The sequence below is a fragment of the Onthophagus taurus genome, chromosome 1, assembly GCF_036711975.1.
Source record: "Onthophagus taurus isolate NC chromosome 1, IU_Otau_3.0, whole genome shotgun sequence".
In the NCBI taxonomy this organism is placed as follows: Eukaryota; Metazoa; Arthropoda; class Insecta; order Coleoptera; family Scarabaeidae; genus Onthophagus; species Onthophagus taurus.
This window is the reverse complement of record NC_091966.1, coordinates 31592362-31609348: the sequence shown is the minus strand read 5'-3', so window position 1 is coordinate 31609348 and position 16987 is coordinate 31592362. Positions and strand designations below refer to the sequence as shown.

The 16987-nt window shown below is 31.3% G+C and overlaps 1 protein-coding gene across 9 annotated transcripts in view; it reads left to right on the top strand.

Moving 5' to 3' along the window:
- LOC111417584 (WD repeat-containing protein 47) overlaps positions 1-16987 on the top strand; it is a 94350-nt gene that overhangs the window by 75222 nt on the left and 2141 nt on the right. For 8 of the 9 annotated variants that reach the window (XM_023049908.2, XM_071199708.1, XM_023049907.2 and 5 more), the window contains one exon: positions 12432-12625. In XM_023049908.2, coding sequence (XP_022905676.1) covers positions 12432-12625 — 194 coding nt within the window. Of the gene's footprint in view, positions 1-528; positions 1229-12431; positions 12626-16987 lie in introns of those variants that run through there. The other variant, XM_023049912.2, reaches the window with a different exon arrangement.

Genomic DNA, 16987 nt, shown 5'->3' with positions numbered 1-16987 from the left:
AATTTCAAGGAGTTTAAGACTAATTACAAATTTGGTGTTAATAATATGAAAAAACGATAAGAAAATATCTAAAAATAAATTATAAGAAGAAAGTTATTTGTTATCAAGTTGAGTTGATTTGAATTAACAAAAACTGATTATTCGATGAGTTTATTCATTTCATCAAAAGTAATTGAGATCTGAAAAAGTAAATATTAAAAAGCCTCTGGAAACCGTCATAATCCAACCAAGAATAATTCATTCAAATTACCTTCAATTCCATTTTAATTTACCGCTTTTTCATACTTTGTCGATTTACTAAAATTGAACCCAATGTTAAATAGATAACAACCTATTAAGATTGTAAAATTGTAAACTTTCGAAAAAAAAAAGAAGTAAAGAAGGAAAAACTCGGTCTGGTTGAGGTAGAATAGAGAAAAGATCGAAGCCTTGGTGATTTGTCTGGCGGCCCCACCAGAACTTCTTGTCCATCCGACACAAGAAGTAGGTTGGCGCTTACCGTATCTTACCACAGTACCTCGCGTTCTCGTATCGCTTCAACCACGCGTACCTGAAACCATACACAAAACTCACTCATAAAAAGTTCTAGTTTTGTTTTATAAAACGTGAGAAAAAAATTAGTGTAAAAAAGAAAGTTATGGGTGATATGCTTCTTAAACAGAAAGCTCCGAGAGTTCAACAGTGGCAAAGTGCTGAAATGCTTTCAAGAAAACCATGGCCACAAATTCACCACCAAAGAACCGCCACTATTAATAATAATCAATTTAGGCCAGCTTTTAATTTTCGTCCTCCAGAACCAACGACTTGGAGGGATACAACTTATTCTTACGCTAACATTGGATATAGCCCCGGAAATGGTTTTCCCTTAGTTAATAATAATCTGGGGTTAGGTAATGGAAAGAAAAAGGAACATTACTATTTAGCTCCGTATTTTCGGAATGTTATGCCACCCCCACCTAATCCTAATCGGTTGTTAATGGTCGATCCGAGACGCGTTCGTGGAAATTTAAAAAAATCAGAAACAATACCGTGCCAGTGTAGATCTAAATCGATGGAAGACGTGCGAACTGAGGTGGTTGAGGTGGAACATGGTTGGGATAATCGCGATTATAATGGAAATTTTATGGGGAGAAAACAGTTTGCAAAGGGTGCAGTTAATCGAAGATCAATGGAAAATTTACTTGTTAATTCAACTTTTTCAACAAATAAGAAAAATGGAAGCTTTCAGGTTTGATTAAAATCTTTATATATTATTTATACAAAACAAACTATATATGAATAAATTACAATAAGATGGATTCCTAAATGTCTTAACCGATAAATGTTATTATCTTGTTTAAATCAAATCAACCAGCATCTAACATATACGAGTACATACGAAATCGTTATTAATATATTTATATTTGAAAGATCGTAGAAGAAAAATCATTTACCAACTCTACAAAAAAGTTTATAAATATTTACCTTCGGATTTGAATCATTCGTCTTGGTCTTAATAGCATAGATTATTAATAAGTCTTTTGAACGACGTATTAGTCTTAAAACCATAGGTTTTACTGTGTAAATGTTTATTCCTATGATTTTGACCAGTTAAGTCATCTTGTATTATTTGTATTATTGAGGAGTTGTCTTCACCGTTCACAGAACCCCATAATCGCAAAGTATAAGTCTTGGTGAGTTTGATTACATGATCGTCTGTGTTATTTCTAGTTCTTGCAAACATATCTGGATGCATTCATAATTCCCATTAATAAGTTATTTAAGTATCTCTGTATGATTGCTTTCGCTGGCACAACCTCACAAATGGATGACATAAATCTATATTTTGTTGTATTTTAAACTTTGCCCATTTTCTTGCTTTACATAAACACTCCAGCGTAGGCCCATGTTTAAGTTCATTGTTGTTCATACAAAGTGTAGGGTTTCCTAAACTATATAAAGTGCTTGAAATCCAAATTAGAACAAACATTTTAGTATAATAAATTCAGTTCATAATAATTTGAAAAATTGAAAACCGGATCAGATAATTGTTACTTGAAAAAATATGCCTAAAGATTTAAAGACGAAGTTGAATAACTATATTTTTCATGACAGTACTTCTCCCAGTAATCGCGTTTTATTGTTTGAATAAACTAATGCATTTTATTATTTTTCACATTTTTATATTGATCGTTTGTGATTTTCTTGTTTCTAGATATTGAATATATGCTGTTCTTTTCTCAGCTGATAGTCTGCACATCCGGTGTTATGTTTATGTTCTGTCTTCTGTTTTTAGCAATCTTCCTCACTCCTATTATTTCTACAACCGCTCTTATTATATTCAGTTATTATATTCAGTCATCTTCATTATTTTACATTGCATTTTCAAATATTTTTTGATGTGTACTTTCATTAACGATCTCTTCATTGAATCGGTTCTTTGCATTGAGATCAACACATTATGATGATTTCGTCCATTGCATTGAGATAATATCGGGAGTATTTTATGATTCTTGATAAACTTATGATCTGAGTAATTGAGATTTTTCGAAGTTTAAATTTTGCATACAGTATTTTGTCACTGACGTGTGTTATGTTCTTTATGTTGTTTTAAAATTCGTATTTTTTTAATCAAATTTGCTTAAGTATACTAAACTATTCAACATGAACTATTTCCAGCGATGATAGGCGTCGACACGTAGATTTTGATTATCAATGTGGATGTGTTGACAACATTTCTACTATGATCAGAACGTCCACAATGTCGAAAATCTAGTATTTGTCGTTGTTTCTGACATTCTACAATTATTTTGCTGAAAAATGCTACGAAAACAATCAACGTCAAAATTAATTTAGGGCAATAGGTAGTAATTGTGTGCGATTGTTGGGAGAATAGCTGTAATAATACAAAAATAGTTATGATAATGTTATATACCACAGAAGACCCATCTATCTTTATTGATGTACGAGACTTCACCAAGAAGTGACAGAAAATTAGTAGATATTGATATTGAAGGTTCATGAGAATAACCTTGATCTCAAGCTGATCTTGAACGTATTTAATAATATCCTCATTAACTTATTGGATATTAATTTTAAATCTTTGCCAGTTTGTCAATTATTACGTATCTATTCAGGTTACACTATTGTAGAATGTCAATATAATATAGTGATATGACTCATATCCATGAGATCTTCTCCTATGTGCAAGTAATTTTTACACTTTAATTGCTTACAAAGTTAGTAATAACTAGCTAAATCACTTCTAGAATCATTATTTTAATTTCTTTGAAAAGTGTTGATGTACTGGATGTGGTAGAGAAAAAATGTTGTAGGATGACTAGTATAAATAAGCTGACCAATATAGAGAAGAATTAATACCGTCGAACTTGAAAACACTCTCCCTATTCGGTCAATATAAATAGCCCTGATTTCAGCTCTAATAAAGTTTTACGCATCTTTTAGGTTTTAGTATATATCGATTCGATTTTAAGATTTTCCCATAAAAACATGTCGTAATGGACAAGTCAGAGAATTGAAGTGAAGCACGCTTATGTTAACTTTTCATTAATGCAGTTCCGGCATTAAAAAATTTCGAGAAGGAATTTTTGCAAGAAGTAATACTTTCTCTTTAAGTACATCTTATATACGAGTAATTAAAGTTTTTATCATAAAAACGAATCTCTCAAAGCACACAGTTATACCAAGCCCAGCTTCAGTTTTAATCCAATAAAAATAAAACTTGCAATACACGAAATAATGATGCCATAAAATTTCTTTGGGATTTTCGATAATCTAGTATTTGTATTATTGCTTATTAGAAATTCATTTTAACTAAAATGAGTCGCATCAGTCATCAGCATCTTTGGCTCCTCCTCCACAGCGGTGACAACTTTTAAAGCTTGTGCGAAATCTCTACAATATCTTTATTTCCGTAGACTGTACAACGTTAGAAATTGTTTATTAACTAAACATGTCAATTTATTTTGGATAAAAGTATTCGATTGTAAGTAAAAGTTCCAATTTAATGTTGAAATGGTGAAGATATCAATGAATAAACAAGCATACACTTCACTCCTACTCATGTGCTGAGTATTTACTTCATCACATCCCATAAAACTCGAATGTTTCTAATAAAATGACTTAATCGGTAACTCTTATACTCGATTCTTGTTAAATCAACTGTTCTAATGATTTAATAGATTTGTGTCATTATTGAAATACAACGCTAAGTAGATAAGTAAGGTAAATAATAATTCTGTAAATATAAAAACATAACATTCAAGTAATTAGTTAGTGATGTTATAAGTATCATTTCAAAAACAACACTGGTAAACAAATATTAACATATTTGTCAACAATAACAAAGAGTTTTATTTTATCATCTAAAACTTTCTCAAAAAAACTGATAAAGACTTTAAGTTATATTACTCATAGCTATTTTACAGCAATACATTATTGCTTCCCTACACATAATTGTTTAAATACCATTTTACGTATCTCGGAGTTCAGTTTTCAGTGCAAGTTCTCCCGTGCAAAAGACTGTACAGAGTTCAATCGCTAAGCAAAGTACTGCATCTTGCTTCCGTGTTGAGTGATATTAACTTTGACTCACCTCACTTCTGCCTTTTCAACTCTTTGTTACTGTTATTTTAAGTTTTTGAATCCATCTCACAATTAAGACACGTTTTGGAATTACCATTCAGGCTAATAAAGGTCTAAATATAATTCTAGATCATCTTTAGAGATTCAGGCTATGCCTGCATTATAAAGACCTCCATATAATCTTGTTCAGACTTCCGTTATAATGAATGTGATTGAAAAGTAACACATTGTCAAACTAGTTGATATAAAATTATATATCTTACAAGTAGTGTTTTTTCATAGATCTTTTAAGAGATTCAATCATAGGTCGATGTCGGTATTTCGTTAATTAATTTCGTTCTAAGTGCTTTTTCCTGTACTTTTTATGACTATCACCACTTTTTGTAGCCGCGTCAACTTTTCATAGATCTTTCCAGAGATTCAATTATAGGTCGATGTCTCTATTTCGATAATTAATTTCGTTCTAGAATGTTTTAATTCTGAAGTTTTGAAATCCCATACTAATCAAACTTAATATTTAAAACTATCTTTAAACATTTAGAGTTATCAACATCAAAATTTTTTCGAACAGATTTTAATAAATAAACTATCAAATTCTAATTCTGACTGAATACAAATTGAATGTTTATAGAGTTTTATCTAGATTTGATGATGATTTCATCTTGCAATTTAGAAATCGGAGAAATTTGAAGGCAACTAATTTAAATTTTATTACCAAATCGATAAATTTCGATTTTATTTGTTATTTTTGCGTGTTTTCGAATGATTTTATAAGAAAGTTATTTTATTTTTACTTTTCTTCACGAAATAATTTATTAAAGACCTTCTAATTTGATTTTGTGTGATAAATTACTTAATATATTCGCTATAATTAATCATTTTTCTGCAATTTATTACTTTCAAGGATTTTCTCAAAATGAAATACTTTAAGATTTCTCTTTTCTTTTTCTTCTAATTTTTTTTTTGTTGCTACGTACAATATGCGTAAATTTACCTCTTTTATAGAGGAGAGATATTCGCTCTTTCACGTAAGTACTTTTCATGCAATTAAGTTGCGCTACCAACGCTTTCTCCGAGAGTTGATAGCTATTTTACTTTAATATATTTTTTACGTGACCGAACAACAATTTTGAAGTAAAAGTGTCGAGCAGAAAAATTTGCAAATTGGATCATTACGTAGTCACATGCCATAAAATGTAGGCTTTAAAAATACACGATTGTTTTTTCTTTCACCTCGTTCTCAAATTCGCATCAAATTAAACTCCAACATCTGGCAAATATCTAATTGGTATTTTTGAAAGATTCAACTTGGCGCGGATAATAACGTTCTTAGTTTTGTACAGTTAGAATACAAACTGTAAAAACAATCATTAATCTTATTTTTTATAAGTTATCTTTTGATGATTTTAACTAAAATTAAGAATCATTTCTCTTTTTCTAGATGATACATTTTGAATATTTATGACCACTTTCTCACAATCACCTTTCAATAAATAAACCTGTTTTGGAGAAGGTTTTTTTCAGATAAAGAGTAACAACAGTAAAAAGTTCTTGGAAAGTCGTAAAACGTATGATCCATCTGGAGTGACAGATGTTTACTCAGTGAGAACCAAGTACCAAATGAATTACATAAGTCTGGAAAGATTTACGCATTTATCTTTTTAAGCAGAAATATTTTTAAAAAAATTGCAAAATCTAGGCCAAAGTCCCTGATATACAATAAAGATTTTCGCGTTGGTATTTCACTTGTAAAAGTCAAAACGTTTTGTAAAGTTAACGGTAAATTAGATTACGCCAGTAAAAGTATTATTATTATTATCTTTTATTAGCGCATAGAAGTCGGCCCACATTTACTTTGAGTTTATCCAACAAAAGCGGTCGCATCTGTTAGACGCAAAGAACGGTAAGAATAATGGGAACGTGTCTTGTTTTTTCTTGGGTTAATTGTGTAATTGATAGATTCCTGAAGACTCTGTTAGTCTCATCCAGTTGTTGGTCACGTTCTTAGTTAAGATGCTCTTCTCGTTCGATTTCAAGCTAATGGATAACTAACACATACATAAACCAGGAGGTGACAACAGATTTCAAAAATAAATATCTAATTCCGAGATTTCAACTCACATTTAAAGATAAACTCAGTACAATTTTATAAACTCAACATAACCAAAAACTTGCACTCGAACTATATGAATGAAGAAGTACTAGGCTTGTTTCTTTAGTTTCTTACTCTATCTGTAACTATATTTTATGTCATCAACAATCTGAAGTTGTCGCTTGTTTACTGAAGAAAGTAATTGTGCCTTTAAATTTGCATTTAGAGTAGGACATGATAATTTTCTTATGTTGACACGCAATTTCTAATGATGACACGATAATGCTATTGAGTGACGGTTCAATAAACGCTATTTATTGATATTAATTAATTTTATTTATTTATTTCGAATTTAATCAATAATTAATTTAATTATAATTAATTTTCTAATTCATTTCGTTATGAATTATTTCCTTGATCATTTCATTGTGCAGAAATGACTTATTGTAAATTTAATTAAAAGGAAGATATCTTTACAAATGAACTTGCTTCTTGACGTTATTTGTTTATCGAAATCTTTTTCTAAAGGTGTTTCCCTAATAGCTATTTCTCCATATTTAAATACGCTATCGAATTTAGTTAGACATATTCTGAAAGTACCCAACCAGCATAGATAAATGTGTAATCTTACTAAGCGGTTTGAGTGTTTCTGACTGGTTTAAACCTTGAAATTTCATTCGTGTGGTATACACACTTTGCCTGGTCATTAATAATAATTGGCAATGCTTCTGGATGATAGGTATATCTACATATTACATGCCAGTTTCTCTTTGCTCTTGACTAAGTTTATTTCCTCTAAAGCGATGATCAAGCAAATTTGCCAAAAAATGAGCTGGGATCAAAGCCATTTCCATACGCTCCTTTACTTTATTCGTATCACTTACCGACAATTCTCCATTTGCTTGTTCAGTCTCGAATGCTTCCAAAAGTTCTAGCCATATCTCTGTACCCTCTCCTATAGTGCAAGTGTTTTTTTGGACTTTGTCCAAAGCAACTGCGATATACTTTAATTTTTTAAATAGTCTTGGGCATTTGTCTTTAAATTGGTGTCATTTACAAGCTTTATTATACCTTTATCAATACTTATTATGTTGTTTGAGCAAACGTCGAATAATATTGACCAGTTTTTCAAGTAACTTTCCAAGCAGTCCGGTAAAGTATTCCAACGAACATCCTCAGGCAATACAAGAAGAACCACCAGCTTCTTGGAATTTTGCGCCATCAAAATGTACATTTCTGAAATATTTACAAATTTTTTTGATATTACTTTTTATTCCTGGCACTTCTATATCATGGGCAAGTAAGTTCAATATATGGGCTGAACAACCATAAGTTATTATATGTTTCCTGTCTAATTCTATTCGAAAAAAAAAAGATTTATTCGGTAATTTTTGTCAAATCAAATCTTAATTAAAAGGTTAGATTTAACCTAATCTAACCTTGAGTTAAAAACAACATCGTAATACCGAAAAAATAAAAATTTAAAATTCAAAGTTACCTGTATTATTATTTGGGTAAACATCCTTTGAATATTTTTGGGTTTTGGATATTTCATCTAGCGTTAAATCAAATCATCATCTGACTCGGAATCATAGATTGTTGACATTGGTTCTCAGCTACCAATATCAACTATTTATGATTTTCAGATGAAACACATTTTTGAATGTGTTTAGCACTAGTCTAGCCATAATTAGTTTACATTTTTTACATTTAGCAGTCACTGATTTTTTGTTATTATCTTTAGCAATTTCAAAATATGACCAAATGGCATCTTTCTTCCTTCCCGTAGACGACATTTTTAAAAAAAAGAACACCACAGGCACAAAATAACTTACAGTAGACGTTATTACAATAGCCAACTTGCAATGCGAATTTATAAATAGTCTGTGGTTCCTCCAGGCTTTTTTTCTAAGTTTTATTTTTTTAAAACATAAAATTTAAAAACAAGAAAAAACATGTGTTTTGTATAAAATTAAAAAATGCATGTTTTTTCTTCAACCCTGATCAGATGGTAAATCAAAGGTAATTTGGCAATTTAACTGGTAAATTGTTAATTTGGCATCATCGTACATGTGTACTGACGAGTGTCTAACACATTTAGTCAGTTGAGAAGTAACAAGAAGTACAGAGTAAATAGGGAGCTGAAAATTCCTCATCCAATCTCACCACCTGAACGCTGTCAGATAAAAAGCTGTTTATAAAAGACACTGCCGATTCAGATATACCAACATAATACATTCGGTTTTTTTTTTGCCAAAAGTCTTGCCGTAATCTAGGAGCAACCACAACCTCGTTTAGTGTATCGTCTTCTGTTTTAATACCGGCAGTATTCGTGATCCTTCGGAACCCAAAACCTATACATATATCTCGTGACACACTCAGATATTCCACTTTTAACTTTAAACTCTCATTCCTTGTATTCCGTTACGTCTCTAGGTAGAATTTTCATATATCGTTTATTCAATGGAATTGCATAGATTGGATCGCTGCCAATGTCTTATGACGATTTGTTAATAAATATTGTCAAAAATGCGACTTACGAAAGAAGTAAATTTTCTCTTCAACTTTTCGATTTGCACCGAATTGTTGACAAATCCTAATAACAGCTCTGCATCATTCATTTACTTGATATTTTTCTCCTAATGTTTTGCTACTGATTGAAAATCTTATGTCTGCTGATTGCATATCGTGACTTTCGCGATATTAATAGTTTAACAGTAATTTGAATAACATATTTGGAGTGCGGCTGTCGAATTAGTTTTATATAATATTTATATGAATAGATATAATATTTTATATGATTTTTATGGCTCTCCTAATACTCGGGTTTTACCAAAAAACTTTTCTGATCCTTAAACACTCTATTAAAGTAACTACTAAAAATGCTCAAATTCTTCCTAATCAAAAGTTTATAATTATCACAGTTAAAAAGTGCATAATGCGAGTAGTGATTTGACCTCTGATACTGTCTCAGCTGAAAATCAGTCATCAAATGGGCTATAGACTCTGATGGAAATTCATGTCCAAAGTGATTCATGTTAAAATGCTTTATGGTGGTTCGTTATTTTTATTGGTGGGTTTAATTATTTGTATAAAGGAAATTGGTACTTAACTAATATATTTCTTTTATTATCATTTTTGGGTTAGGTAAAGTTGTTATTATTATTTGTTATTACTATTTAGTATCGAAATATATTGTCAGGCTAGATAAGTATTTAATTGTTAGTATTGATTTTATGTATTGTACTATCATCATGTTGTACTTTTGATCTAAAGAGCTCAACTGTAATATAAAACAGTTTGTTATCAGAAGAAAGACTTAAATATTTAACACAAAAAGAATTTCTATTACTCTAAAAAAATCTGTCACTTTGATTTAATATCTGTACAATTTAAAAGAAAAGAATTTCGACATTTTGTATACATATAATTTTAAATTACTCTTTAATCTACTTATTATTGCAATTCTTTTATTTCAAAAGTTATAATTAATATGTTATAGTTATAATAAACGTAAGGCCACCTCTATAACTGTATTTACAAACAGAATACAAAACTGAACCACAAAAGAAGAATTTAACCATAAAGTTGTTACGCTGTTACTTCTTTTAAAGCATTATATTTTTATTAAATAACGCAATATATAATATATTTTAACATATGGGTATAATCAGGCGGCTCTTTGAAATTAACAACGCAACATCATCCTATTATAGTACTTTGTTGTAATAAAAATTTCATTCATTTCATTTCATTTTGCTTTATAGTGTTTCCTCACTGTTTTTCTTCAAGTATGTGTGTTACTGTAGTACGGAATTTCTTACACGCTGTCTACAGTGTTTCATGAGCCACAATGGTTTATACGATGTAACGCCACATTTAGTTCTAACAGAAATTGTTGTAGTCGCCAATCGTTCGAGTTCTAAATTCTTACAACCAAAGCGTTAATCATGTGTCTCTCTTTAAGGTGCTATTGTTTATGACTCATTTAACTGGATTCCAAAATATAAGGCATAAAACAAGACAATTAATTAATTTTACGATAAATATACAAGTTTTCCCTTAAAAAATATTGTATTGATTCCATTAAACAATAAGAGTCTCAATGTGATAAAAATACTTTTGCTATAATTTTATACTACATGTTTTGATCAAATAATGATCTTCGTTAAGAATGAGTAAAAAAGTTATTGTTATAATGTTATTTAATTTTCTGCACTAAGAGGAACTGCTTTCTTTTGTTGGGTTTTCTAAAAATATTATATTCTAACTTATCAACAATATTACATGAAATTTCAAGATCTAATAAGTTAACGTAGATACATCCTAATTTCTATGCCCGGCACTGGAATGCACTAGAATGCACTCATTCCAGTTAGCAATCCAGTCCAGTGACTGGATTAAACAGTCTACGTTTTCACTGTAGCTCGCCCATATCAACGCCACTGAAATAGTGGAGATGGCCAATCCAGTGCTGGATACGTTGAACAGTAATTCTTTTGAAGTTTATCTAATTTTTGACCCAAATCCGTTTTCATGATTGTTAGATGCATGTTGAAATTACTGACTACTAATTCTCGCCTTTTTTTAAATATGTATAATAAACAGGATAGATAGTATTGTGACATTTACTCCCTATTTGCTAACAAAATTTATAAACAGCAAAATTTTAAATAATTAAACTAAATCCTCTTTTAAAGAAAAAAATTTTTTCTTTCTATCCTTTTTGAATTTGCATCGGAACAAAAAGAATAAAAATTACAAATTGATGATGAAATTATAATCAAAAGATGAATCAGACGATGAAATGAAAAGAAAACTGTAATTTTTTTTTTTTCGCAGTAATTAATCTCTCAATTTTCTGTTATTCTTTTCTATTTTCCGTTACCACTTCATTCTTTATACATTTCCAATTTATTACGACTCACGATCTTTTCAATTACTCCCTTTAATTACAACTACCCTACTAATTACTTTACTTCTCTTCCTGATTCGTTAAGCAATAACGATCTTTCTCGTGAGAAGTTCCAAAGCAAATAACATCAAAAAAATCTTTGGCAATAAACGCGTAAGTAAAAGTGAGCGTAGGAAATCGTAAAATATTAAATACCATAAAAAGGTATTTTAAAAATGTATTTCTTAAGGTTAAAATCTTCTCCGTTTCCTAACTAATTATTACCAAGTAGTACCTGTTATTAATGACTGTTGGATATATAATTAGTTGAAGCTTACGCTCTACTTGATATCTATGGAAAAGGCTTGAAACATAAAACAATTTTAATATCTTAAGTCTACTCAAATAGAAATAACATAATTAAATGAATAATGTTATTCCGGTTGGCATCTGTTTGTACTTTACACATAATATTATAATGACCTAGTCGGCGCAATTTATAGATTTAGATTTAAATGGGTAGTCCAGATGACACCCGTACAACATCTGCTGAGGCATACCCATCGATAAAATAGTGTGGTACGCGCGTTTATAGGTCGGTAGAACACATCACATACGTTCAAGAACCACAACCGTTTCACAGATAACATCGTTTTCTGCTCTATTTATTCGTCAAATTTAATGTCTACACCGAGAAGAAAATTGGTTTTACCATTATCTTGCTGCGATTTATTGATTTAATCGAGTTTATCCAATTTGGAAGTAAATTTAAAAAGCGTTAAGAAAATTGTATCAAATTGCTGCGTAAAATTGTACAAAATTATAGAAAATTGTAAATTATATTTTATTTTATTGTTTCAGCCTGCCACAAGGAAAGATTTAGATCCAACGGATTCTACAAATTCTGCAAGACCACGATTTGTTGCTGTTACTGCTTTGGAAGATGTCCAAGCTGTTAGATGTGCGGAATTTCATCCGGGTGGACAGTTGTATGCTGTTGGATCGAATTCGAAAACTTTACGGATTTGTTCTTATCCAAAACTTAGTGACCTCAGGTAAATTAATTTTTAAATATTAAGATCTATAAAGATAAAGATGAATACAAAAATTTAATTAGACCAAGTTGGTTGGTTATCTTGGGGTTATAACTTACCCTACACACACATACCTACACATACTTCTTCCCTACACAATTTTGCGTTGTGAATGCGATGGTAACATATATTCAAACTACAGAACCAAAATTTACACGTTTCAAAATACTATGTTAAGATGTTAACCCTCAAAGTCAGTTACAACTCTAACCCACATCCCCTCAACACAAAGTTACGTTTAACCTTCAATAAAGAAACTAAAAGTATTGTCATTGTAACATTTATTTCAAAAAATGAGAACGTTAATCGTACGTGAATCACGGCTCTGATATCCACCAAGACATCTGATTATAGACTAAACATATCATGATCCGAAGAATAGAATTTAAGAATATTTAGATTATCTGCATAAGCTACTGGGAATTGAATCACACCTTTCATCACAACAATCAAGAAAACATTAATAAAAAATATATCATGGAAGTATTATTTGTACGTGAGGCAAGCAGTGTGCTGAATATGAAAGAACTTGTGGAAACTGTCAAAGTGGTACATATTTTGCAAAGTTTGCAAAAAGGAAAAGAAAAGGTTAGAAATGGAAAAACGAATGAAAAAGAATAAAATATAAGAACAACTTAATAATTATATGTAATGAAAAATTAAGGATATGTTTTATCCTTTATCGTTAATAAGAATAGCAGGAAGGTACCAAGGAAATGGAAAGAAACTGTGACCATTCCAGTGTTTAAGAAAGGAAGTAAAAAAGACCCAGCAAACTCTCGGGGAATCACGCTATTAGGTACTGTGCTAAAGCTATTCACAAAAATCCTGGAAGAAATTTTTTCATGGCTTAAGCGAAGAACAACAAAGCTTTAGGAAGAGCAGGTCAACTATAGATGCCATCTTTGGAATCAGACAAGTCGTGGAAAAATCTATAGAATACAACAAAACAGCATAAATGTGTTTCATAGATCTTACGAATGCTTCTGACCGCCTAGTACTTCTAAATGTTGTGAGACTCCTCAACAAGAAAATGTGCACCCAGATATAAGAAACATCATGATCGAGTTAAATACGGACAATTGGACCCAAATACAAGTGGAAGGCACAAAGACACGAAGAATACCCATGCAGACAGGAAAAAGACAAGGCGGTAGCTAGCTTAAGCCTTACCCTTTTCAATCTGATTATGGACGAACTAATAACTGTAGTAAAGAAGGTTGGAAAGGGATGCACATTGGGAAACAAAGAGCTAAAGATAATTTGCTACGCAGACAACCTGCAAAAAATGCTCTTTCAATTTGAAAAAAACAGCTACCAAGTACCACATGACAATATCGGTAACAAAGTCTAAAGCACTGTCCATATCAAAAGAGCAGAGAAGATACAAACTGGTATAGCTGACAGACTTCTAGGACAGGTAATATATGAAAAATTAAGATGAATAGTCTTAATATACATAGGCTCGCAAATGCCACCTTAACGAGATATTAGCCGTCAAAGAAAAGAATAAGGAGATCCTTAGCTCGGAGCGTAGAAGAAGCGTGTATCGAATCACAAAGTGTACAACTCCAACAACTACTCTGATTTTTTACATTATTTCCAATTATTACCATTACGTTTTCACAAAATAAATTTGTTGCTTATTGTTTACGTTATTTCATTCTTACAAAATTAGTTGAAATGTAAATTACTCAAAAACTGTTTCTTTATCCAAATTTTTGTAACAGATCAATTCGGAAAATCCTGCCCGTCTGACAAAATTAGCAGTGGCGTAGAAAATATTTCAAAAAAAGAGGTCTTTTTAATGCAGATAATGTTTAATTTATTAATGTTTTTTAATTTTAAGAAAGTTTGACCCGCTATATGTCGTTAAGGAGCCATTTGCGAGTATTAAGACTTTTCATCTTAATTTTTCATGTATTACCTGCTCTAGAAGTCTGTCAGCGGTTTTTTCAATCACCCTGTATAATATATAATAAACCGATGGAGCAGGTTATGAGTTTTAAATATCTCGGTGTCAGCATCACAAGTAACAGAGATCTTCGCGAGGAAGTCAAAGCTCAGACAACGCAGCTTTCATATCGGGGTATTTGCGCGCTATATAATATGGCGAAACATACATATTACCATACAAAGTAAAATCCGCATATATAAGACCTGCGTAAGACCTGTTATGCCTTACACTGTGGAAACAAGGGCTGAAAATTCTACAACAAAAAGAATCGTTCGAATAGCAGAGATGAGAACCCTACGATCCATAGCAGGCTACACCCTGAGTGATCATAAAAGGAGCGAAGATATCAGAAAACTTTGCGGTGTCCAAGATATAGTCCGATGGTCCCGATCCAAACGTTGTGCATGGAGGGGCCATGTTTAGAGGATGGATGATAACAGATTGCCGAATATTGCAAAGGATGGTATCCCAAGATCAAACTTGAATGCTGGAATTCATCATCCCAGCCACGTCCCTAGATTATAGAGTACAATGCAAAAGCTTTAAAAAGAGTAGTACTGTAATACTCCATTTTGAGGATACAAATATATATCTCAAATATATATTTAGCCATATTTGGCTAAAAACTTTAAAATGTTTTGTGGTGTACCTGAATATATAATTGCATAAAACGCATTACTAAATTAGTAGCTATTAAAATTAGATAAAATTAGAATGACCAAATAACAAACAAGAATTGTAAAGAGTATTTGTATTTGGAAATACAAATATAATAATAATATAAACAGATGAGTGGAATAAAATCTTAGATAGTTGTATGATGCAAGAAAAGCCAATTACTTTATCACAATGTTTAACCACGAATAAAGACAAATATGCACAAATGAAGAAAACACAATATGTATGAGAAAAATTCATAATTTCTTATATGAACTTGGAATAACAGTATAAATTCCTATAAAACTTGGATAAGGTTTTCAACGCATATCAAAGAATGTTATGAAGGTTGATATAATGTATTGTTAAGGAAGTGTTTGCTACCGAATCTTAGCAGTTATTTTAAATTCAATCATTGACGACCCGATTTAGCCCATATTATCAGTACTTTTCTAATCTTTTCTGGTCTGAATCTGTATGATTTTATTGCGACGCACACATCGGTGCAAAGCGAAGTTGTTGCATTGCGCTGTCTTAAAGTGTGCCGTCTTTCGAGACGTGCGGCTAAACCCAAATGATTCTAGTTCTAGGTATATTCTTAGTTCTACATAGTAATAGTGCTAGTGTAAAACTAGAATTAACACTAGGTGTCTAGGTCTAGTGTTTCTTCTAGTTTTAGTGTAATAAGAATATGGAACATAGTGATATCTTATGCTAACTAGAGCTACCTATCACTGTCACTAGAACAAATATTAGACCTAGAACTAGAAACATTCGGATTTAGCAACACGTCTTTCAAGACGGCTAAAACCGAATGTTTCTAGTTCTAGTGTTAGTTCTAGTTTTAATTGTTGTGCAGCGCTAGACCAAGAACTAGAATCATTCGGGTTTAGCCGTCTTAAGAAACGTACGGTAGTGATAGTGGTAGTGTAAAACTAGAACTAACACTATACCTAGAACTAGATCATTCTGGTTTAGCCGTCTTTAGAGACGTGCGGCTAAACCCGAATCTAGGTTTTATGTTAGTTCTCGTGATAGTGCTAGTGCAATACTAGAACTAACACTAGACCGAGAACTAGAAATATTCGGATTTAGCCGCACGTCTTTCAAGACGGCTAAACCCGGATGATTCTAGTTCTAGGTCTTGTACTAGTTCTAGTGTTAGTTCTAGTTTTAGTTCAATAAAACTATGCAATATAGTTTTATCGCTACCTACCACTGTCCCTAGAACTAACATTAGGTCTAGAGCTAGAAACATTCAGGTTTAGCCGTCTTAAAAGACGCACGGCTAAACGAAATGTTTCTAGTAATTAATTTTTCTTACTTATTGAGGCTACTTTGGCTTTTCAGCAGTTTTACTAATGTAACAGAGAATGCAAAGTCATATAGATAGAATCCTACTCGGGTTATTCTCTAGTTGCTGTATTCCATGTTCATAGATAAACTTGATTAAGGACGGTAGTTCTAGTTTTAATTGTGCTAATTTTATAAGCTTTAAATGTTATTAGTTTTATTTCACAATTTAAAGGTCACAATGACGCAAGCGTACTTTGTAAGGCGTAAGTTGTAAAAGTTGCAATTGTTTCAATTAATTTCTACTTATTCTTAATTCGAAAGTTAATTTCAAGGATATCTAGGAAACTAAAAAACTTTAACTACAATTTTTTTCACCAATTAGTAAATTATTTGTCGTGAGGAATAAATCCCCA